The following is a 24,385-nucleotide window of genomic DNA, read 5'->3' on the forward strand; positions in this document are numbered from 1 at the left end:
GTTTTCTGGTGGTTAACTAGAGATAAAGAGTCTTTTTTTTTTTTGTCGGTCGTGGGGCTTGAACTCTAGGCCTGGGCGCTGTCCCTCAGCTCTTCAGCTCAAGGCGAGCGCTCTTCCGGTTTTCTGGTGGTTTATTGGAGATAGGAGTCTCACGGTCTCTTCTGCCCGGGCTGGCTTTGAACCGCGATCCTCAGATCTCAGCCTCCTGAGTAGCTAGGATTACAGGCGTGAGCCACCAGCGCCCGGCGAGATAAAGAGTCTTATATCCTGCCTGGGCTGGTTTTGAATCGTGATCCTCAGATCTCAGCCTCCTGAGTAGCTGGGATTACTTGAATAAACCACCAGCCCCTGGCTACCATAATCCTTCTAAAAAGTCCTCTCCAGCTGTATTATCTCAGCCATGGGTCTTAGGGCACCTCAGTTTTCCTATATTTGAGATAGCCTTTTTGGGGTCTCTCTCTCTGTCTTTCCCTCCATCCCTCCCTGTGTGTGTGTGTGTGTGTGTGTGTGAACCACTTCTGGTTTTCTGGGTTAATTAGAGATGAGTCTCTGTACTTTCCTGCCTGGGCTATGTTTTAACCATGATCCTCAGATCTCAGCCTCCTGAGTAGCTAGGATTACAGGCGGGAACCACTGGCACCCAGCTCCCCGCTGGACTCTCTTAATATTTAAACTCCTGGGGCTAGGGGTTTAGCCCAGCGGAAGGGCGCCCACCTGGCGCGCGCAAGGCCCTGGGATCGGTTCTCAGCCCTGGAAAAAAAAAAAAAGACACATAAATATTTAAACTCCTTGCAGTTAGTGACCATGTCCTTTTTTTCCAACATATATCCTGAGCCTCTAGCAGATACCAGACACATAAGGGTGGGTTCTGTGTCTGCTGAAGGAAGAAAAGAGGAGGAACTTCCCCTTTCTTTTGAAGGTAACAAATTGTCCTGTTTACCTGCTCTGAACAGCTTACATTATTATAACAACGCAGACTGATGTGGAAAGCAACTCTTAAGGAAACTGGACAGACTGGAGACATTGAAGTATTTGAGAGGTGGAGCCCAGCTGTGGACACTGACACATGGCACTACCAGTAGGCCATGTGCAGGACAAGCAGCCACCAGCATCTTCTGCCTGGGATCCTCACATGGACAGAATCACATGAGACACGGCTGCTTCCAAACAGTTTCCGTTTGTTCCACAGCTTCTCTCTGTGTAGCAGCATTATAGCAGCTCTGGGTGGAGTTCTGGGTAATAGCCTTGCCTCTGTCTGATAGTTTCTGAACTCCCTCAGGCAGTAGTTCACTATGGACTTTGCACTGGAAAAACAGCCAGTAGTTTCTAAAATAGAGTGAATGCAGGGGCTGGAAAGGTGGCTCAGTGATAGAGTGCCTGACTTGCATGCATGAGGCCCTGGTTTCAATTCCTCAGCATCACATACACAGAAAAAGCAGGAAATGGGTGCTGTGGCTCAAGTGGTAGAGCACTAGCCTTGAGCTGAAGATCTGAGGGACAGTGCCCAGGTCCAGAGTTCAGGCCCTACGACTGACTTAAAAAAAAAAAAAAAAAGGAGTACATGCAAATTCAAACATCCCTTCCTTAACCAAAACTTAAAAGAATTTTGCAACGAGCTTGTAGAAAGGAGAATGGTCTCAGCTCAAAGGTTCTTTGACCATATGCAAATCAATTTATATACAGGCTAGGGGCAAAGGATCTAGCTTTCAAATTCAGCCTTGGGAAAACAGGAAAAGCTCTGCCCACAACCAATGATTTAACTCTCCAAAGTATGTCACTTGAGACTTTTGTCACTTAAGGAATGAAAGGTTTTATCTTGATTGTGACTTTAGGCAATTACGAGGAGGCTGGTAAGTTTGAGCACTTTGGCAAAAGGACAGGGAGAAGCATTGTGGTATTTTTTTGGGTGTGGTATGTCAGGTTTGTGTGAAAGGTCCTTACCCTTGGGCAGGTTTTGTCTCTTTCTTTGGGCTGCTAGACCAAGCTCCTTTCCTTTATGAGGTAAAAGTCTTGTTTTTTTTTTTTTTTCTTTTTTTTTGGGTCCAGTTGTGGGGCCTGAACTCTGGGCCTGGGTGCTGTCTCTCAGCTCAAGGCTGGAGCTCTACCACTTGAGCCACAGTGCTACTTCTGGCTTTTTTCTTATGTGGTGCTGAGGAATTGAACCCAGGGCCTCATGCATGCAAGGCAAGTGCTCTACCACTGAGCCACCTTCCCAGCCCCTCTTTCTTTCTTTTTTAAAGATAGTCTTGTTTTATAGCTTTTAGCCTCAAACTGGCAATTCTCTTAAACCCTTTGAGTGCTGGGTTGTCTGCCACACCTGGTTTAGGTCCTCAGCCTTAAGGCTTAAAATTTATACCACTTTAGTTTGTGGTACCCTGAATAGGAAGAGAATTCAAAGTTCCCAATCATGTGGAGAAAACCATAGGCTGTAAGTAAGTGAGCAGGAGAGCTTCTTGGGTCAGGAAAGTCATGTAGAGCTCCAGACCAGTTAGTTCAGGTGAGGGTCAGGTAGGAAATGACACTAAAGATACAATCTAAAGTCTATCAGGGGAGCTCAGACTTCTAGCCTGATAAATGGTGGGTATCTGTTGTCTGGCTACTTGGGAAGCTAAAGTAGGATGATTACATGAGCCCAGGAGTTGAAAGCCACTCTGGGCAAAAACATGGCGAGATCCCATTATTGAATAAAAAAATCTCCCCCACCAAATTCTGAACTACAGTGTTGATATTGGATAAAATTAAATACAAAGTTAAAAATGGGACCTCTCCCCACCCCCCTCACAGGAATGGGGCCTGCACTCTGGGCCTGGGCGCTGTCCTTCAGCTTTTTAGCTCAAGGCTAGCACTCTACCACTTGTGCCACAGCACCATTTCCAGCATTTTCTGTTTATGTATTACTGAGGAATCGAACCCAGGGCTTCATGCCTGCTAGGCAAGCACTTTACCACTAAGCCACATTCCCAGCCAAAAATGGGAACTTTTGACTTCACAAAAGGAAAGTCACCTATTAAGTTTAGCATTTATATCTCAGTAGTGTAAGCCAGTATGTAGAAACTGATGTATAGTCAGTTCCTGCTGACTCCTGCTGGGTAAAGCATCTTATCATATTGGAAGCCTTCTCACCATACCTTGGGAGGAACAGGGCATGGAGGATAGTGGCAAGGCCTTTCTTAAAGTAGTTACTTCATTTATCTGAATAAAAGGTTTTCGGATTTTTCTTTGTACAGGGCTCTGGGTTAGGTTCAGTGGAATATGGTATGGTGCTTCTAATACCGCTTTGGAGCTGGTAGACTTTGAGTCCAAGTCTACAACGGGCCAATTTGAGCTGGGTAGCCTTGCTCAGAGCTCCAAATTCCTTTTCTATATGAGGGGTAGTACATAGCTTACAACGTCACTGAAAATGATTGTAATACACCTCTGAGTAACTGGCACTTATCATGTACACAGGAGATGATAGATGAGCCAGAGGAGTCATCTTCAAGCCCACAGCAGGGTGACAGGAATTGTGGATGAGACATATGGCCAAGAGAAAGGTGTAGAGAGGGAGGGGGCAATCCTAAAAAAATTAACAAGGGTTGGGCTGGGAATGTGGCTTAGTGGTAGAGTGCTTGCCTAGCATGCACGAAGCTCTGGGTTTGGATCCTCAGTACCTTGTAAACAAAAAGCTGGAAGTGGCGCTGTGGCTCATGCCTGTAATCCTAGCTACTCAGGAGCCTGAGATCTGAGGATCATGGTTCAAAGCCAGCCTTGGGCAGGAGTCTTGTGAGACTCTTATCTATAATTAACCACCAGAAAACCAGAAGTGGAGCTGTGGCTCAAGAGGTAGAAGTGGTAGAGCACTCTCCTTGAGCTGAAGAGCTCAGGGACTATGCCCAGGTCCTGAGTTTAAGCCCCAGGACTGGCAAAAAATAAAAACAACAAAAAAAAAATTAACAAGGGTCTTCTTAGCAGAACTTAAGAAGCAGCTGAAGGGTCAATGTGAGTAGAAAAGTTCACATTGGAAGCATTTCAGGTCAGGCACCTGTGGTTCATGCCTGTAATCCTAGCTACTCTGGAGGCTGAGATCTGAAGATCACAGTTCAAAGCCACCTTGGGCAAGAAAATCCATGAGACTCTTAGCTCCAATTAACTACTAAAAGCCAAAATGAAGCTGTGGCTTGAAGTGATAGAGTGCTGGTCTTGAGCACAAAAGCTTAGGGATAGTGTCCAGGCTCTCCTTGAGTTTAAGCCCCAGAACTGACAAAGGAGGGGAAAAAAAGGCATTTCAGTTTAACTTCAAGACTGCTTTAATTCTGTGGGAAGTTCAGACACAGGGTAAAGATGAAGTGATCTCGTGTTGCTGCTGCTGCATTTACACAAATGAATTGCTGCCAAGTTGTCAACAAACCTAATTTAAATATTACAGCCCAAGTATTATTTTTCATTTGGTAATCATCAAGATGACTGATGATAGACAGTATGTTAGGAAACAATCACTTTCATACCTGAATCCTGTTTGTCTTGGCTGAGCAGTATTAATATGAAAAAACTGTTTCATGGGATAGTACTCCCCCCACCCCCCGCCCCGTCGGTAGTGGGGCCTGAACTCTGGGCCTGGGTGCTGTCCTGTAGCTCTTCAAGGCTAGCGCTCTAGCACTTGAGCCATAGCACCACTTCTGCCTTTTTCTGCTTATGTGGTGCTGAGGAATTGAACCCAGGGCCTCATGCATGCAAGGCAAGCACTCTACCACTGAGACACCTTCCCAGTCCAAGGGGCTAGTATTTCTTGAGCTCTGATTTTAGAGGCAAGAATAGTGGGCTGAATTATCAAGCAGTGTGATCTGAGTTCCAGGCTTCTTTTCTGCCTAGGCTGTGACTAGGAGCAGGTCTTTATGGGGCTGATTTTACTGACCAAACGAGGTCACCACTTCCCTGTTAGGTAATATGTGTTAAAACATTTTGGACTCCTGAGATTAAGGCCAATTGGGATTATACTTATTTATAATTAAGCATCTCTAAGCAGATCAGATATATCATTAATGAAGAGAAAGGCAAATGCTGGTAAGGTAAAAACTGCATACAATAAAGGATTCTAATTGTGCAGTGTGGATGCTACACATACATGTGTGCCATGAGGAAGAACAATGAACACCTCACACCTCTTCCAGGTTTTCCTCTATTCTGACATAAAAATCTACTCACTTATCAATGAGATAAATTCAAGTAAAGCAAATCTACTAATGGCATAAGAGAATGTTTTTCTATTCTTGTAGAAAATGATTTGACCTCTTTATCCTAAATCCCTAATACTTTTCAGGATGAAGACACCAATTTAGAGCACTTTCAAAGGACTTGCTACAGAATTGCTTGAGTCCACATGATGTTTCCTTCTCTTCTTTTCTTCCTTTTTTTTTTTTTTGTGATCCTGGGGCTTGAACTCAGGGTCTCAGCATAGTCCCTGAGTTTCTTTTGCTTGAGGCTAGGGCTCTACCACTTGGGAGCCACACCTCTACTCCTAGCTTTTTTTGTAGTTAATCAGAATCTCATTGACTTTCCTGCCCAAGATGGCTTTGAACCTGGATTCTCAGATCTCAGCCTCCTGAGTAGCTAAGATTACAGATATGAGCACCAGCACCTGGTTTCTGTTTGTTTTGTGAGACACAGTCTCACTATATGTTCCAGGTTGGCCTAAAACTTGCCACTCTCTTGCCTCAGTTTTCCAAGTATTGAGAATATAGGCTTGTACCACCACATCTGGCTTGGACAGAGGATTTCTGTGACTGAAAGGGTTTTGCTCACTTCTTTATTTTTACAAGTGCTCCAATATTCAAAAAGCAAAATGCTCAGAAGAAATTAGAAAAAATTAAGAATCTATAGAATTAGATGTCTTAAAACAGCAAAAAAAATTGAACATTTAAAAATTCCTCTTTTAGACAGGTCCTAAGTTGAATTCATGTTTGAAAAGAAGTATCCTGCTATTGGACTTGAGTGGTGAAGGTTTCTAGGTACTCTAGGAATAACAAGACACATGTCATTCAGTTCTGGCATGTGTCCTATTTGGTTTGTGACAATTTTACAAATATTTCTTAAACTCACAACTCTTTGTTCTCTGTAACAGGCTGTTTAATGCAAGATCACATATTTAAGTATTTGTTGCCTATAGAGAACCAAATAGGATGGGAATCAGCGGTTTGGCGATGCAGTTGTTGATCTCTGGGTGGCTCTGGAAGCTGTAGGTTCCTTATTGGCTCTGTATTGGCTGTGCCCAGAGGTAGCCATCTAGGCAACATCACCCTGAAGAGGGTGTGAACCCCAGCAGCTGCTCAATCGGCTTAAACCGCCATTCATCAGCCTCTAGCTCTTCTACCAAACCAGCGAGTTTTTCCATCCGAGCAACTTGCTGATCTGTAAAGAGTCAAGGAAGTAATATGATACAACAATGTATTTTTCATGAGACTGTCATCCATCACCAACTTGATTACTGGCTTAAAAATGCTTCCCAGTAGCTATGCCCCCTCAGTAGTCTAGTAATAAGGTTTTACTGTGTTGGCTAGAAGACTTCAATCATTTCCATTTACCTTTACTGCTTGCTTTTGTATTTTATGTTATTACTTTTTTTTTTTTTTTTTGAGTGCAAGGGACTGAACCCAGGGCCTTGCACATTCTAGGCAAGTATACTATCACTAAGTTACATCAGCTTCTGTCTTCTTTGTAGTTTATTATTTTTGCCATATTGGGGTTTTAATTCAGGCCCCTTGAGTTTGCTCAGCTGGTACTCTATTGCTTGAGCTACACCTACAGTCCAGCATTTTGCTGGATAGAGATGGAATCTTGTGGATTTTTCTGTTCAGGCTGGTTTCTAATCTTGATCCTCCTTGAGTAGCCAGGATCACAGATTGGAGCTGGCTGGTACATGGCCGTACCTTTTTTTTTTGTCTTTATGCCAGTCTTGGGTCTTGAACTCGGGGCCTGGGTGCTGTCCTTGAGCTTTTCCTGCTCAAGGCTAGCTGCCACTTGAATCATAATTACATTTCTAGCCTTTTTGGTAGTTAATTGGAGATAAGAGTCTCATGAGCTTTTCTGCCTCAGCTAGCTTTGAACTGTGACCCTCAAGATCTCAGCCTCCTGAGTGGCTAAGATTACAACAGGTATGAGTCACCAATATCTGGCTGTGCTACAGTTCTTTTTTTTTTTTAGAGTCTGGGCGCTGTCCCTCAGCTCTTCAGCTCAAGGTTAGTGCTCTACCATTTGAACCATAGCCCCACTTCTGGTTTTCTGGTGGTTTATTGGAGATAAGAGTCTCACGGACTTTTCTGCTCAGGCTGGTTTTGAACATTGATCCTCAGATCTCAGGCTCCTGAGTAGCTAGGATTACAGTCCTGAGCCACCAGAGCCCGGCCCTGTGCTACAGTTTTTAAAAAAGAAAAACTCCATACTTTCTATGCTACACAGGGGAGTTTTGTCTCCTATGTAGTGCTTTCCATGGGTCAGAAAGGGATGAGATAGATGGAGTGGAAAATGTTCCATCAGGGCTTAGAAGTCCAGACAGAATATGTGAATGGTGAAGAAGAATAGAGTAAACCATGGAGTACAAAAGGAGGTTTTAGAAAGGAAAAATCAACACATGAAGGGCAGGAACACTGGCTCCCTTAGAGAACAAGCCCTTCCTTCTGACTTCCACTTCAAATCTCAGTGTGGATGTTCTGTCTGGATTAAGCCCTCAGAATGTCCTGTAATTTAGGAAGTCTACTTAAATAGCTTTGCTGAGTTTTTTTTTTTTTTTTTTTTGGTCACAGTTCATGGACCTTTTAGAATCTGCTTTGCCCCCCATAAATTTATTTTCACAATCCAGTAGACCACACTTTGTGCTTACCATGTTTCACCTGTTTAAGCGTGGAAGCCACTTGATAACTGAATACAGACTCACAAAGGAATCTCTCAGAGCCATCTTCAAAACAAAAGAGGAAAAGGTTTCAGTGTTATATCTTCTGATAAACCAAGTAAACCTGTCCATTCTTTTTCCTGCTTTTACATGAGGTCTAAGTTGTTTGTAGTATTAACAAGGAGGGTGTGTTTCATTAAGAAGGAATATTGCTGTTCTAAAAGCCACTTTTTCTATACCTAGAATATTAAAATAGCCCCTCTACTTTAAGACCTTAAAAATAGTGTTTAAAAAAACAAAAACAAGAAACCTCAGTCTGATGTCCTAGTGAACACTTCCCCCTCCCAGTCTGACAGTTTCTTAATGTTCTCTTCTTCCAAACATCAGGGAAACACTGGCAGCTGACACATTCAGCCACTTGGCACCTATGCTATCATAGCACAAAGGTACACCAAAACTCCAAAGCAGTTTCATTCTAAAAACAAAGCTGAGGGAAACACAGTTGTTGATTTTCAATATATCAAATTACATCATCATCATGACCATCACAAAAACACTGCTGGGAAATTTCTTTCTATAAACGCAAATTGTAACCTTGATTTTTCAGCTGAACTAAAACACTGCAATTTGGATGATAAGAGTATGGTGCAAGTTCAGAACCTAGAACTGAGCTGGTGCCAAGAACTGCCAACAAGGAGGTGGCTAACTTGGTCACCACAACACTAGGATTGTGAAACCTAAGCTAGTTCATGTTATTCCTCTCAGGCAAGGGCTGATACAGCGAAACATATCCCCAAAGATATATAATTCACGGAGGAAATTTTTATTTTTTAAAAGATAACAGAAACCATTTGGGTCAGTAACCATTTGCTTATTGCAACAATTCAAAACAAATGGAAAGAGAACACAGTGGTCTTTATCAAGATAGTAGGTCACGCCAGCACTACTAGGTGACAACATTCAACCATCCATCTTGTGATAATGTGTTGGTCAGGTATTAAATGACAGGAAAATTGGACTAACACATACTGGCCTCATGCTGAATTTCACATAGGGCAAATCTTTCATAATTCATAGTAACCAATAAGAAAATCTTAGATATTGTATCCAAAAGACCTGAACCAAGAGGGCTTCTTCCAACATATTTTCAAGTTGGTGCCCTCCTTCCCCAAAAAAAGGGAAAGAAAGCACGAGAAGGGTATTCTGAACCAAATATAGGTGTCTGAAATACAATAGCAAAACTACTTGGTGAAATGAATACACACTAAGAACAATGAATGACAAGAGGGCTGGGAAGGTGGCTCAGTGGTAGAGTGCTTGCCTTGCATGCATGAGGTCCTGGGTTCGATTCTTCAGCACCACATAAGCAAAAAAAGCCGGAAGTGGTACTGTGGCTCAAGTGGTAGAGGGTTAACCTTGAGCTGAAGAGCTAAGGGACAGTACCTAGGCCCAGAGTTCAGGCCCACAACCAACAAAAGAAAAAAAAAAGAATAACAAGAAAGTAAAACAGATTGAGATGGGGAAGGTGGGCACCAGTGGGAGTGAGAAGGGCTAAGGATCAGGTAAACAGGGATGAGTGTGGTCAATGTAGTCATTAACTCCATGAATTATAATAGAACAGTGAAACTTGTTTAAATTATTTTAAGAAGGGAGGGATGGGGAACATGACAAAATGGGGAAAAGCTGACTGGGATATATTGTTTACATGGAATATGGAAATATCACAATGGAAGTCTCTCTGTAAAACTAATGTATGCAAATGTAGCAGTGGTACTCACTAGATACTATGTTGAAAATGAACTATATAACTTGTGGGTGGGAACTGGAGGGAAAAACTGGGAGAGAGGAGGAAAGGCGTGGTGACATTATCCTAAAACATGTACTCTTTATCTGACCTGAGTAACTGTAACCCCTCTGTACATCATTTCTATAATAACAATAAAAAAACCCCTAATGTATGCTAATTTTTAATCCCAGTTACTCAGGAGTCTAAGATCTAATGAGGATTGAGGTTTGAAGCCAGCCCAGACAGAAACATCCATGAGACTCATATCTCCAACTGACCAACAAAAACCCAGAAGTGGAGGTATGGCTCAAGTGGTAGGTGCCAGCCCTGAATGGGAAAAGCAAGAGTACTGGTCTTAAGTTCAAGACCCCAAGTTTAAGCTCCAGTACCAGCATGTGTGTGTGTGTACACACACACACACACACACACACACACACACACACACACACACACAGAGTTCATTAAATAGCTGCCATAAAAAACAAATGGAAAAAGAATTTCTAGGATTAAATTCTTCACAGTGTTATAATTTGTAAAGTCAAGACTCCTGCTTCCTCCCACTCTCCTGTCCATCCTTTGTGGCACTAGGGATTGAACCCAGGACCTTGTAAACACTAAACAAGCAATCTACCAATGAGCTACACCCTTAGCATGACTGTCCAGTATAAAGATCTAGAGAAGCTAATGACCTCACAGAGTTTTAATTTTAGATAAGAAAGAGCAACTGGCAGCATACAACTATGAATTCAAACAAGGAAAGTGGGACTGTTGTGACCATTTGATACCAATCATGCAGTTATAGCATGTAAATGATCTGCCAGCATTCACTATCCTATTTTCTATCTTCACTTAAAAATTTTAACTCCATAAACACTTCTTTTTTCTCCCCCAGTCCTGGGGTAGAACTTAGGGCCTGGACACTGTCCCAGAGCTTCTTTTGCTCAATGCTAGCACTGTACCACTTGAGCCACAGCGTCACTTCCGGCTTTTTCTGTTTACATGGTTCTAAGCAATGGAACCCAGGGCTTCATGCAAGCTTGGCAAGCATTCGCCCACTAAGACACATTACCATTCCTCAATAAACACTTTTAAAATTACATTTAAAAAAAAAATTACATTTTTATGCTGGGTGCTGGTGGCTCATGCCTGTAATCCTAGCTACACAGGAGGTTGAGATCTGAGGATTGCTGTTCAAAGCTGGGCATATAAAAAGAGTCAGTGAGGGGCTGGGAAAGTGGCTCAGTGGTAGAATGCTTGCCTTGCATGCAAGACGTGCTGGGTTCAATTCCTCAGTACCACATAAACAGAAAAAGATGGAAGTAGTGCTGTGGCGTAAGTGGTAGAAAACCAGAAGTAGTGCTGTGGCTTAAGTGGTAGAGTGCTTGCCTTGAGCTGAAGGTCTGAGGGACACCGCCCAGGCCCAGAGTTCAAGTCCCACGACTGACTAAAAAAAAAAAAAAAGTCAGTGAAACTCTTATCTTCAATTAACCACCACCAAGAAACCAGAAGTGGCACTGTGGGTCAAAGTGGTAAAGTGCTTGCCTTGAGCAATAGAGCTCAGGGGCAGCATCCCGGCCTGGAATTCAAGCCTCATGACTGACAAAAAAAAAACAAAATAACAAAACTAATTTTTATTATCCTTAAGTGGTATACAAAGGGGTTACTATCCAACAAATCAGCTCATCAGTACAATGCATTTTGCTTGATATCACCCCTTTCATCATTCTCATGCCTCCCAGTGAACTCTTTAAGCAAAGATATAAATAACTCGAATTTTCTTTTTTTTTCTCGTTGTGGGGCTTGAACTCTGGGCCTGAGTGCTGTCCCTTAGCTCTTTAGCTCAAGGCAAGCACTCTACCACTTGAGCTACAGCGCCACTTCTGGTTTTCTGGTGGTTTATTGGAGATATGAGTTTCATGGACTTTCCTGCCTGGGCTGGCTTTGAACCGCAATCCTCAGATCTCAGCCTCTTGAGTAGCTAGGATTACAGGCGTGAGCTATTGGCGCCCGGTTTCAAATTTTCTTTTAGAAAGAAAGCATAGAAAAATATAGCTTATCTCCTCTGTGGTTAGATCCTGGACTTTAGGATCTTAACACAAGGCAGTAGGAATTAGGAGTTCTAAGGGTTAAGTAAACATGGAAGCTCTTGGAAATAATGCTTCCTACTTACATTTAATCATGGGCACTATCAGGAAAAAATGTTTCTCGTTATCACTTCTGCATCTTTTCCTGGGTAATTAGCTTCAAAACAAAAAAGATGTAAGGTGATCTTTCAAAAAGGTGTCCAAGTGTCACTCTGCCACACGATAGGCCTATGAGCACACTTTTGCTAATTTGCACCTCTGTATCAGCCACAAAGTCCATTGCTTCTTAACCACATCCTATTAGATATTATATCTGTATCAATCTGAAGTCTGGAATTTCTTCAGGAAGGAGTTTGCTTGTGGCAGTCTGTCCTCTATTTGGAAATTGTAATCAAATTCTTTTTAACACACCAAGTAGCAATACATCAGTTTTCCTCTTAAGGGACAAGCAAAGGTTATAAATAGTGAAAAGTTCAGTAAACTGCCCAAATCTAACACCATCACCAACTAAATATAATGCTCACAAATTCATTTATAAGAATATTACCTCACAGCAGGAAATTAAGACAATGCTAGGTTAATTTATACTTCAGTGGCCTACAATGTCACTAAAACACAGCCACTTCTGGGCTGGAAGGCAGCTTCTAATTGCTTGCTAATAACTGGGTAAGGACAATTGTAGTGAAGGGCAGGCGAATACCAAAGCCTGCTTGTGCTGCTACATGGGCAGGCTGTTATCAGAAGCAGGTGCTCCAAAAAGCTAATTTACAAGGTTAACTACAGGTTATTTGGATTTACTATTCTAGATTTAGGAGGCTGAAACATCAAGTTCAACCTGTTAAGATTATAAACAGCATCCAATCTTGACTTGTAATTGCTTTGTTCTTTACTCAAGAGGCAACCCTACTCTTCTGGTTCCCTAGTCTATTAAGCTTTTGTAGAAATATAGTTTGGTGCATGCAGGTCTGATTAGTTGTATGAGAGCAACACCTACAAACACAGTAGAAAAGCTTCCAAATCTAACATCCTTATTCACATTTAGGACTATTACATGGGACACTATTTTTGTATGAACCTTAAACACTTGCTTATTTTAATATTCATGGTGGTGGAAGTATGTGGAGTGGGAAGATGGGAAGTGGTGTGGTGTAGAGTGGAATGAATGCCCTGCAGAAACAGAGGGATGACTGTACTTAAATTTTCAGCTTTTTTTTTTTTTTGCCAGTCCTAGGGCTTGAATTCAGGGTTGGGCACTGTCCCTGAGCTGCTTTTGCTCAAGGCTAGCACTCTACTACCTAAGCCACTTCCAGCCTTTTCTGTTTATGTGGTACTGAGGAATTGAACCCAGGGCTTCATGCATGCTAGGCAAGTCCTCTACCACTGAGCCACCTTCCCAGCCCCCAGTTTAATATTTTTTTTGTATTAAGTAATATTTAATAGAGTTGGCCTCACTATTTTTGTTGGTTGTGGAATATGAACTCATTGTGTGGGTGCTGTTCCTGAGCTTTTTCACTAAAGGCTAGAGCTCGACCACTTTAAGCCTTAGCACCACTATCACTGTTATTTTTATTTATTTATTTATTTATTTTGTCCGGTCGTGGGACCTGAACTCTGGGCCTGGGCGCTGTCTGGCTCCCAGCTGTCTAGCTGTCTAGGCTAGTGCTCTACCACTTGAGCCACAGCCCCACTTCCGGCTTTTTTCTTTTTGCTTATGTGGGGCTGAGGAATCGAACCCAGGGCCTCGAGCATGCAAGGCAAGCGCTCTACCACTGAGCCACCTTTCCAGCCCCTCACTGTTATTTTTATAGTCTGTTTTAAAATGTAAGAAGCTTTAAGATCACTGATGAAATTCAAAGCTAAGAAGCAGAATCACAATTGTACAACATGCATTTAAACGTAATAAATTTATTCTATGATGGAACGAAAGACATTCTTCCATGAAGCAATGCAAATGGATAGATCTATAGCTTGTTAGAACATCAATATTCAGACTTATCTCAAAGCTTTCTTCTTCAATCCTTCTACATAATCTGGTACATCGTCAAAGAAAGCTGATAGACTTGAGACTATGGAGGCATCTCTTGTAATAAAATTCCTCTTGAAAATAGAATTTAAATGACTTTAATTTCAGAGCACTGTTGTTAAGCGTTGATTTCTCTTCTGCTGTTACAAAACTCATTAAGCAGCCGGCATGGGTTGCTCATGCCTGTAATACTAGCCACTCAGGTGGCTGAGATTTAAGGATTGTGGTTTGAAGCCAGCCTGGGCAGAAAGTCCCGGTGACACTTTCCAATTAACTGTTCAAAAACTGAATTGGCACTGTGGTTCAAAGTGGTAGAGTGCTAGTCTTGAGCAAAAAGACCTCAGAGACAGTGCCCAGGCCCTGAGTTTAAGCCCCATGTCTGACAAAAAACAAAACAAAACCCAAACTCATAGTACTTTCAAGTTTTGATTTGTTTTGTGGGAAACTTCTTTAATACCCTTCATCTCTGCTGCACTTAACCAAAAGTTTTAGTGCTAAATATGATAAAGAGGGCCCAATACTGGAAGTGGCGCTGTGGCTCAAGTAGTAGAGCACTAGCCTTGAACTGAAGGGCTCAAGGATAGCACCCAGGGGCAGAGTTCAAGTCCCATGATCTATAAAACAAAACAAAGAAAAAACAACTACAACAACAACAACAAAAGAAGGCCCAATACTAACTTGACTATTTATTTGACATAAAGGAATAAAATGCAATGGCAGAAGGACATCTCTCTCATGTGTTAACTACATACATATGCTACCACTTGGACAGAGGCGGACAGTCCTAGATGCCTGTGTTTTCCTGACTCAACTGATTTTCCCCCAGCTTGCTGGGCATAGGGTTGGTAAAAAATGCTTGCCTAGCATGTGTGAGGTACTTGGGTTCAACCTGTAACACCCCAAAAACAAGACCCAAAAAAGTCAAGTCAGTGTTTAACCTAAAACTGCCAAAAAAGCTAACTCCAAATTATGCTGTACGTTTCTCAGAGACATTTCTAGATTAGTTTTTTTTGTTTTGTATTTTTGCCAGTTGTGGGGCCTGAACTCTGGGCCTGGGCACTGTCCCTCAGCTCTTCAACTCAAGGCTAGCACTCTACCACTTGAGCCACAGTGCCACTTCTGGCTTTTTCTGCTTATGTGGTGCTGAAGAATTGAACCTAGGACCTCATGCATACGAGGCAAGCACTCTACCACTGAGCCACCTTCCCAGCCCTCTTGACTAGTTTTAAAGTAAACACATGAACATGTAGAAGATTTAGAAGAAAAATGATCAATATAAAGTATATAAAATATAAAAATGCTTGCTTTAAGTAAATTTTGAATTCTTAGTAGTTTGCCAACATTTTTCAGAATATGGGGGAAAATACTATCTAAATGCTGGTCAAAAATGGAGATTCTTATGTTTGACCAACCTGGTATTCCTACGGTGGGCCCAGAAATGGAGATGTTAATAGGCTGCCCAGGTGATTATTATTACACTTCCTAAGAAGAATGATTAGTACTAAGCCAGTAGTATAATTCTAGTACTCAGGAGACTGATGCAGAAAAATTACGAATTCAAGGCCAGCCATGGGTTAATAGTGAGAATCCCACCCCCTCATCTTAAAAAAAAAAAACAAAACAAACAACTTGCAAAGTGCCATAAATATGACACATTCCTGTCAGCGATGCTGTTCCATGATTACTGCCTGTACCTTCATTTTGACCAGCCAGTCTATAAATGTGCAAATGTGTGCTGAGTAAGACAGTGCATGACTAAATGCAAATCTGTCTCTAGTATTAGTAAAACCACACAACATTATCCTGTAGTTCCACAGGATGCTCACTGTCACATAGTAGTGCATTAGTTTTTATTTCCTCTTAACCCAAGTAGTGTTAATCTATCTGTAGATTACTCACACACAGAAAGAAAATACACCAAACCAGCTAACCATAGGGAGGTAGACAGAGCTATAATAAAGCAAACTGAGCTGGAGATCAAGAGAAGTCTTGGCTCCAGGACTGATTCTGTCTTTTAACATGATCACTTAACCTTTGTGGAGGTAAAGAACTCTGAATGATTCAGTCTTTTTCAACTTCAAAATTTTGATTCTAGAGCAAGATTGTTTTTTTTCAAAGTTTTACTTTGAGACAGGGATATGAGATGTAATGTGGAACTGAAATCAGGGCAAATCCATCTCTAATACACTTAGTTGCTTCTTTGCAATTAATATTCACTGCAGGTCTGAATCAAATTATTCAGCAAAAAAGCAGCATGAGATCACCTTCTAACATCTCTCCAGCTCCTTTGGGGTAGGTGAAAAGGGCTTTCCGTGGCGGGGCAAGGTCTGAGACACTGAAACCAGATCCAGTGACAGAATTTCCACTGACCCCACCAGCTGAGGAGGAGGATGAAGAGGCAGCCATTTCCTCTAGTAGAATTCTCACTTCACTACAGAGAAAGAAAAACAGCAATTGGCAAGTTTGTGGAACTGAGATTGACAACATTACATTCTAGTTGCCAACAGGGCCAGTACATTGTCTTGAAAAGAACTAGCTTCCCCCTTTCTAATTTTCCCTACTCAACAATCTTTTCTTGATGCCTCAGGCCAAAATATCACTCAGGTTTTGAAGTACAGACATGTTCAAGAATAGTCTGTCTATTTAGAACACTACTTCCTACCATTAGCAAACTTCATGTTATCTAGGATTGACTGTGGATGATTTATGAGTTATAGAGGAGTGACATGGCAATACCAAGGCAGAAATGTGACTGAGGAAATAAATTATGAAGATAAAACAATCAAATGCCATAGGACAGTTTGTCTTGGATACATTCTGACTAGACCACACCAAGAAATTCACTTATAAAATTTTCCAACTAAGATTCCAGAATAACACAGTGTTCTGTTCCCAAGGAAGGGAAACCAGTTAGGAAATACATATTGGCACTTTCATCAAAATTTTAACCTTTTCATCTAAATGCAATACCTCAAATTTTCACTTGGTGGCATCCCAGGATGGAACAAAATAGGACATAGTATTGGAAATCATGGTCTTTTAAAATACAGTAGCTATATACTTAGTCCTTTGTCATATCAAAAAATCCAAATGAAGCTGGATGCCAGTGGCTCACACCTGTAATCCTAACTACTCAGGAGGCTGAGATCTGAACATCACGGTTCAAAGCCAGCCGGGGCAGGAAAGTCTGTGAGACTCTTATCTCCAATAAATCACTCAAAACTGAAGTGGTGCTGTGGCTCCAGTTGTAGAGCACTAGCCTTAAGCTGAAAAGCTGAGGGACAGTGCCCAGGCCCAGAGTTCAAGTCCCATGACTGACCAAAAAAAAAAAAAAAAAAATCCAAATGAAATTTGGATTGAGGAAATATGTATTTAATTTCATGATTTCATGTGACTTATTATAAATGTTCAAAATGAGAGCACTCTCACAGAAGCTCATGTCATTTTAGCTAGAATCTAAAGGGTATACTTTAAAAAAGAAGTCTCCACCATGCTTTCTAATAGTTTTTTTTGTCTGTCGTGGGGCTTGAACTCTGGGCTAGGGTGCTATCCCTCAGCATTTCAGCTCAAGGCAAGTGCTCTACTGCTTGAGCCACAGCGCCACTTCTGGTTTTCTAGTGGTTTATTGGAGATAAGAGTCTCACAGACTTTCCTGCCCAGGCTGGCTTTGAACCATGATCCTCAGATCTCAGCCTCCTGAGTAGCTAGGATTACAGGTGTGAACCACCAGCATCTGGCTAGAATTCTTTTTTTTTTGGGTCCGGTTGTGGGGCCTGAACTCTGGGCCTGAGCGCTGTCCCTCAGCTCTTCAGCTCAAGGCTAGTGCTCTACCACTTGAGCCACAGCGCCACTTCTGGCTTTTTTTCTTTTTGCTTATGTGGTGCTAAGGAATCGAACCCAGGGCCTCAGGCATGCAAGGCAAGCGCTCTACCACTGAGCCAACTTCCCAGCCCTTGGCTAGAATTTTTTTTACCATGATGGAAATGTTCTAATGTTCTGTTTCTGTACTAATATATGGCAGTCACTCAACTCATCTTGTGGCTATAATTGAAGAGCTGTATCTTCAATTTTACTTAATTAAAATTTCAATATAGTCACATGTGGTTGGCTGGTGTTTATTACACTAGTGCAGTTCTGGTATTTCAATTAAAAAGCTATTCTAGCTGGGTGTGGTGATATGATGATGTGTTTCTGGGGACTGCAGTATCAGTTACTCAGAGGCTGTGGCAGGGGAATGGCCAATATGAAAAAAAAAAAAAAAAAAAGACTAAGGGCTAACTGGCTAATTTATGTTTAATTTCTTTCAGCTCAATGAAGAAAAAAAAAACCTTAAGGATTTTAACAATGAATTTTTCTCTATAATAGTCAGGATTTTAGTTGACTATTTTTCTTTTTCTTTTTTTTTGGGTCCGGTCGTGGGGCCTGAACTCTGGGCCTGGGCGCTGTCCCTCAGCTCTTCAGCTCAAGGCTAGCGCTCTACCACTTGAGGCACAGCGCCACTTCCGGTTTTTTTTTCTTTTTGCTTATGTAGTGCTGAGGAATCAAACCCAGGGCCTCAGGCATGCAAGGCAAGTGCTCTACCACTGAGACTCCTTCCCAGCCCTAGTTGACTATTTTTCATTAACTCTTTTTTGCCAGTTATTCAGTTGAGGACTGGGGTATGATTTATGTCTGAGATCCTGGGTTGATTCTCAAAGCACTTTCAAAATGTTGAAACTTAAAAGTTTTTTAAAAATAGAAAAATATGGGGCTGGGAAGGTGGCTCAGTGGTAGAGCACTTGCCTTGCATGCATGAGGCCCTGGGTTCGATTCCTCAGTACCACATAAGCAAAAAGGAAAAAGCCAGAAGTGGCACTGTGGCTCAAGTGGTAGAGTGCTAGCCTTGAGCAGAAGAGCTGAGGGAAGCACCCAGGCCCAGAGTTCAGGCCCCGCGACCGGACCACCCCCCCAAAAAAAAAAAGAAAAAAAGATATGAGGGAAGCTATGTAGATATAAATCTACATACACACAGAACATCTAGTTTCCTAGTAAGGAAAATGATATACTATGTCTGACGCTTGTTTCCTTAATTTTATAACAATCATTTAAGGCGGTCAGAAAAGCAGAGCTTGGCTTCTAGTTTCAATATGTCTTTAAGTAATATGGATTAATACTCAAGTGAGATATAGAAACAGGCTATGGCTAAATTTAGTCTGCCAGCTTATTAAAATGCAGACTGATAAAGGACATTTATAATCTTGCTATTTTTCTTTCCATTTTTTTTTTCTGAGAAGTTTCCAAATTGTGTTCATATCCACAGAGCTAACATCTTTCCAGGTTAGATTCATAACCAATTCTTTGGACCACACTGGGTCAAATACAGCTAAAGTTTTAAAATAAAAAAACATTAACAGACCAAGTCCAACTATCTAGCTGGATTTCTGGTAGATTCAGGCAACTTGGCCACTTTCCGGAGACTAGCTTAGTTTATATTTCCTACCAGTTTAGAGTGGAACCCACTGTGAACTGTTATATATTTCACCTAGGATTTAATCTTTTCCTCTACTCTGGTAAGTGCTCAATTCAGTCGCAAATACTTTATACTTTAAGTTTTTGAGACCAGCTGCTCAGCAGAGAATCCAAGCAACTGCCAGAGACAGAAAAGCTTGAAAGGCTTGCCACAGTGTGACTTCGAAACAGAATACAATCAAAGTAACTTCCTTTCATCCTATTTTCTTTCAAACTCTCAGAACTACTATCATACATATACAAGACAGGGTTGAAAAAAAAGCAGCACAGAATTAGTATAGGGTTAACTTTAAGCAGTTTTCTGCTGAAATGGAAAGATACATGTAATTTCCAGCTCTAAAGATTTAAGTTGATGTGCTTGCCTACCAAAGTCAAGACCCTGAATTCAAACCTCATATCATCACCATTAAACAAAACAAAAAAAATCTCTTTTTTGGTGATGGGGAATGAACCCAAGGCCTTGTGAAGGCTTAAGCTAACCTTAGAACCTATGTTGCTTTAATGCTATCAGCAAGTGGGAGTTAACCTAAGAATAAACCCTAGATTTTAACTATTCTTTTAGATTACTGGTGAAACTATTAGGCCATAACTAATCACTGGACCAACCATGAAGCTTGACTTTAGTAGCTTATTTAAATACCTGTTTGTAGAATGAGTTTAATGTTTCCCAGGAACCCCAGATTCCTTAAAGGTCATCAAACTGAAGTTCCCCGATTTGTAGATAACAAAATTGAAGGCACTGAGATAAATTCCACTTACTTGCTGTGACATTGCTGAAGGAATGACATGCCATTGTGCCAATAAATCATTTGCCAGGCATTGTGTTTAAGAACTAACTTTGAAAGCCAGGCGCTGGTGGCTCACACCTGTAATCCGAGCTACTCAGGAGCCTGAGACCTGAGGATGGTGGTTCAAAACCAGCTCAGGCAGGAAAGTCCATGGGACATTTATCTCCAATTAACCACCAGAAAACTGGAAGTGGTGCTGTGGCTTAAGTGGTAGACCACCTGCCTTAAGCTGAAGAGCTGAGGGACAGGCCGAGTTCAAGCCCCACAACCAACAACAACAACAAAAAACAAACAAAAAACTAGGTTTTTGTCTAGTTTTGGTACTTAGTTGCTGCATGACAGGATAAATCACTTCACCTGTCTTCTTTAGTTATCTCACATGTAAAATGGATTCTGTAATAGCATTTACCTTACAGATATGATTCATGTATGTAAAGCATGGAACAGTTTTAGGTTTAGCAAACATGTAAATAAGTATAGTTATGGAAATTTCTGAATCTTTTGAGATAGGATCTCACTATGTAGCTCATGCTAGTACTGAACTTAAATTATCCTGTCCCTACCACTTAGTGCTGGGATTACAGGTGTGCTTCACCCTACCTGACTACTCTGGATGCAGATACTTTTTTTTTTTTTGTCTGGTCGTGGGGTCTGAACTCTGGGCCTGGGCGCTGTCCCTCAACTTTTCAGCTCAAGGCTAGGGCTCTACCACTTGAGCCATAGTGCCACTTCCGGCTTTTTTCTTTTTGCTTATGTGGTGCTGAGGAATCGAACACAGGGCCTAAGGCATGCAAGCCAAGCGCTGTACCACTGAGCCACCTTCCCAGCCCTTGATGCAGATACGTTTGCAGATTCTAGGTTTTCATATTTATTATTTCCCAACCTATATACTTACAGGAAAAGTTTAATTTTCTCTGATAGACACAGCAAACTCTTGGAAGGGAAAGGATCTGCTTAAGAAGATGAGTAATTATCTTCTCCTACAAACTTCACACACTTTACTAAGCTATACCATCAGCCCCAACACTCTCATTTTAAGGTTCATGATCTTAATAAGAATCCTCTGACTGGGGCTGGGAAGGTGGCTCAGTGGTAGAGCGCTTGCCTTGCATGCATGAGGCCCTGGGTTCCATTCCTCAGCACCACATAAGCAAAAACAAAAAAGCTGGAAGTGGCGCTGTGGCTCAAGTGGTAGAGCACTAGCCTTGAGCTGAAGAGCTGAGGGACAGCGCCCAGGACCAGAGTTCAGGCCCCACGACCGGACTTCCCCCTCCCCCCCCCCCCCAAAAAAAAAGAATCCTCTGACTTTCCAAAGGGGGAAAGAACTTTCTATCCTTCAGGTCTACTACAACCCTCTGTATCACAGCTTTCCTAGATAAATCAATGATTTAAAAATAACAAAACAAGAGGCTAACAGTTCAGCAAAGATTATGTAGGGGACAGAGATGTTTGGCATCATGAAGTATGGCCCGTTACATTTTCTTTTTCCCCCTCACTTTGCACAATTCTACTTACTACCAAACTCAGTAAAATCTGTCAAATATTGGAAAGGACATTATCCTGGGATTTCATCTTACCGAAGAAACCGGGACTGTCTGCTGTAGAACTCCTTACAGGGAGCCTGCTGGAGGTGGCTCAGGAGACAGATCCAGAGGACCATTGTTAAAAGCCAGCCTGGGCAGAAAAGTCTATAAGCCTCCACTTCCAAAATAACCAGTAAGCCGGGCGCTGGTGGCTCACGCCTAGCTATTCAGGAGGCAGAGATCTGAGGATCACGGTTCAAAGCCAGCCCGGGCAAGAAAGTCCGTGAAATGCTTATCTCCAATAAACCACCAGAAAACCGGAAGTGGTGCTGTAGCTCAAGTGGTAGAATGCTCACCTTGAGCTGAAGAGCTGAGGGACAGTGCCTAGGCCCAGAGTTCAAGCTCCATGACCAACAAAAACAAATTAACCAGTAAAAAGCTAGGCTGGAATAGTGGCTGAGGTGGCAAAGGGCCAGCTGGGTCTGTTTAAGGCCCGGAGTTCAAACACTTGTACTGGCAAAAATAAATTCTCACAGGAAACACAGCATGGCTTGACTTTTACTTTGTATAGAACAGGGATGATGTCATGTAAATTAGTCTATAGTTTCTTCTTTCTGGAAGATATATAACTATTTTCTTTTTATTTTTTTCCCCTTGGTGTTGTACCTGTTTTCATAAAAAGGGTCTCATCAAAAAGTATTTGCTGGGGCTGGGAAGGTGGCTCAGTGGTAGAGCGCTTGCCTTGCATGCATGAGGCCCTGGGTTCGATTCCTCAGCACCACATAAGCAAAAAGAAAAAATCCAAAAGTGGCACTATGGCTCAAGTGGTAGAGCGCTAGTCTTGTGCTGAAGAGCTGAGGGACAGCGCCCAGGCCCAGAGTTTAGGCCCCACAACCGGACCCAAAAAAAAAAAAAAGTATTTGCTGGCTACACTAAGCCAAAGGAAAGAAATGTAAACACCACCCAATGTGGAAGAAATAATTTGTATTGTCAAAGCTCATAGAATTCACAAACTTTATAGACCATGATAATGACAATTTGCCTTGTGATGGTTAAAATTTGTTTGTGATTTTAAGTATCACTACTCCACAATACTGTGAAATATGTGAAATTCATGTAATCACCTAATCTCAATTTTTAAAAAAAGCGAGAGAAGGGATGGGTTAGAAACGATGGTTGCCAATGTTGTCAGACATCTTGTATACTGTTTTGTAGAATGGAAACTTCTTTGTACAACTACTTAAAGACAGTAATAATAAAATTTTTTTTTTTTTTTTAAGTCGTTGCTGGGCTGGGAAAGTGGCTCAGTAGTAGAATGCTTGCCTCGTATGCATGAGGTCCTGGGTTCAATTCCTCAGCACCACATAAGCAGAAAAAGCTGGAAGTGGCGCTGTGGCTCAAGTAGTAGAGCACTAGTCTTGAGCTGAAGAACTGAGGGACAGCGCCCAGGCCCAGAGTTCAGGCTCCACGACCGGCAAAAAGAAAAAGTACTTGCTAGCTGGGTGCCGGGGGCTCATGCCTGTAATCCTGTCTACTCAGGAGGCTGAGATTTGAAGATCCAGGTCCGAAGCCAGCCTGGGCAGGAAAACTCAGGAAACATTATCTCCAATTAACCAGCAAAAGTCGGAAATGGAGCTAGCTTTAAAAAAAAAAAAAAGCTCAGGAACAGCACCCAGGCCTTGAGTTCAAACCCCAGAGTCGACACACAACCCCAAAGACCAGAGATTCTAACGTTAGTTCCTATCCCAGTACAGAGACATTATTTATTACAAACGTTGAATTCCACCAACAAGCCGTGTTCCATCTAGATAGCTGGGGAGCTATTAGTTCTGTTCTGCTTATTAGGTGGGAATACCTGCGATGGCCAAACAAGCCCCCAAGCCATGCTTCCCACCCAGCCTAACACTAAAGAACGGTCGTCGGACGGCCGCTCCACCGCGCAGGCGCCAACCCTCGGTCCGCAAGCGCATTCCAAGCCGCGCGCTCAGGAAATTTCCTTTCACACAAACGCCACGGCTGTCTCCGGTGTCTCAGCTCCACTTGTCCCAGGCCCTGAAGGTAGGACCTAGGGAGTAAACTCCCTTGTCACCCAACTCCCAAAGGCCTTAGAATCCCTTTGCCACTTACCTCAGCGGCTTTACTCCTATTCTTACAGCCCCGCCCCCAGAACCAGCGTGAGCGGTGGCGGTCGCCACGACGAGGAAAGCGACGCGCGCGTCCCCGAGACGTGGTGGGCGGGGCCGGGAGGAGAGGCGCGGGGCGGGAGCCAGCTTCCGGAGGGTGCTTCCGGTCTGCGGCCTAGCGTTGGTTTCCTCATTCCCCCGGTAGGAAGGAAGGGTACCCTTTTTTTTCTCCTCCTTCTTCTTTTCCAAGCCTGTATGAACCAAGTTTAAATTATTCCCTTCCTCACTTCTAAGCAGTCTCACAGCCTGGGGCTGACGGGAAGGGAAGGTTCCGAGTTGTCTGATTTCAGTGTCTCACAGCTCCAGGGTCAAGGGCCCCGACATAATGTCAAAGTCTACTTTTACAGAACCCCTCCTCTTCCCCCCCCCCCCCCCCCCCCAGTAGGTGTTAAAGAAATAGGGATCCAGAGTGTGAGGTCATTAGACTACTGTTAGTTATAGCTCCACTTCCTCTTAAGACTTTTCTCTTTCTTTTTTATTTTTTACCTGTCATGGGGCTTGAATTCTGGGCCTGGGCGCTGTCCCTTAGCTCTTCAGCTCAAGGCTAGCATTCTACCTTTTGAGCCTCCGCGCCACTTCCAGCGTTTTCTGTTTATGTGGTACTGAGGAATCAAACCTATGCAAGCACT

At 42.4% G+C, this 24,385-nt stretch overlaps 2 protein-coding genes across 3 annotated transcripts in view; one reads left to right on the forward strand and one right to left on the reverse strand.

The window, feature by feature from the left end:
- Positions 1 to 5,760: 5,760 nt before the first annotated feature.
- On the reverse strand, positions 5,761 to 23,795 carry Anapc16 (anaphase promoting complex subunit 16). Its single transcript, XM_042690237.1, has 4 exons — positions 23,701 to 23,795; positions 16,019 to 16,185; positions 7,853 to 7,927; positions 5,761 to 6,384 (listed from the first exon to the last, which is right to left on the reverse strand). Exons 2-4 carry the CDS (start codon positions 16,158 to 16,160, stop codon positions 6,269 to 6,271), a joined length of 333 nt encoding a protein of 110 aa, XP_042546171.1. The 5' UTR covers positions 16,161 to 16,185; positions 23,701 to 23,795; the 3' UTR covers positions 5,761 to 6,268.
- The window catches only part of Ascc1 (activating signal cointegrator 1 complex subunit 1), a 98,484-nt gene continuing 97,623 nt past the window's right edge, over positions 23,525 to 24,385 (forward strand). Inside the window, exon 1 of one of the 2 annotated variants that reach the window (XM_042690234.1) lies at positions 23,525 to 23,631. The gene's annotated coding sequence lies outside the window, so the exon portion shown is untranslated. Of the gene's footprint in view, positions 23,632 to 23,839; positions 23,898 to 24,385 lie in introns of those variants that run through there. The other variant, XM_042690235.1, reaches the window with a different exon arrangement.

This window comes from Dipodomys spectabilis, unplaced genomic scaffold, assembly GCF_019054845.1.
Source record: "Dipodomys spectabilis isolate Male_0828 unplaced genomic scaffold, ASM1905484v1 ptg000136l, whole genome shotgun sequence".
NCBI lineage: Eukaryota > Metazoa > Chordata > Mammalia > Rodentia > Heteromyidae > Dipodomys > Dipodomys spectabilis.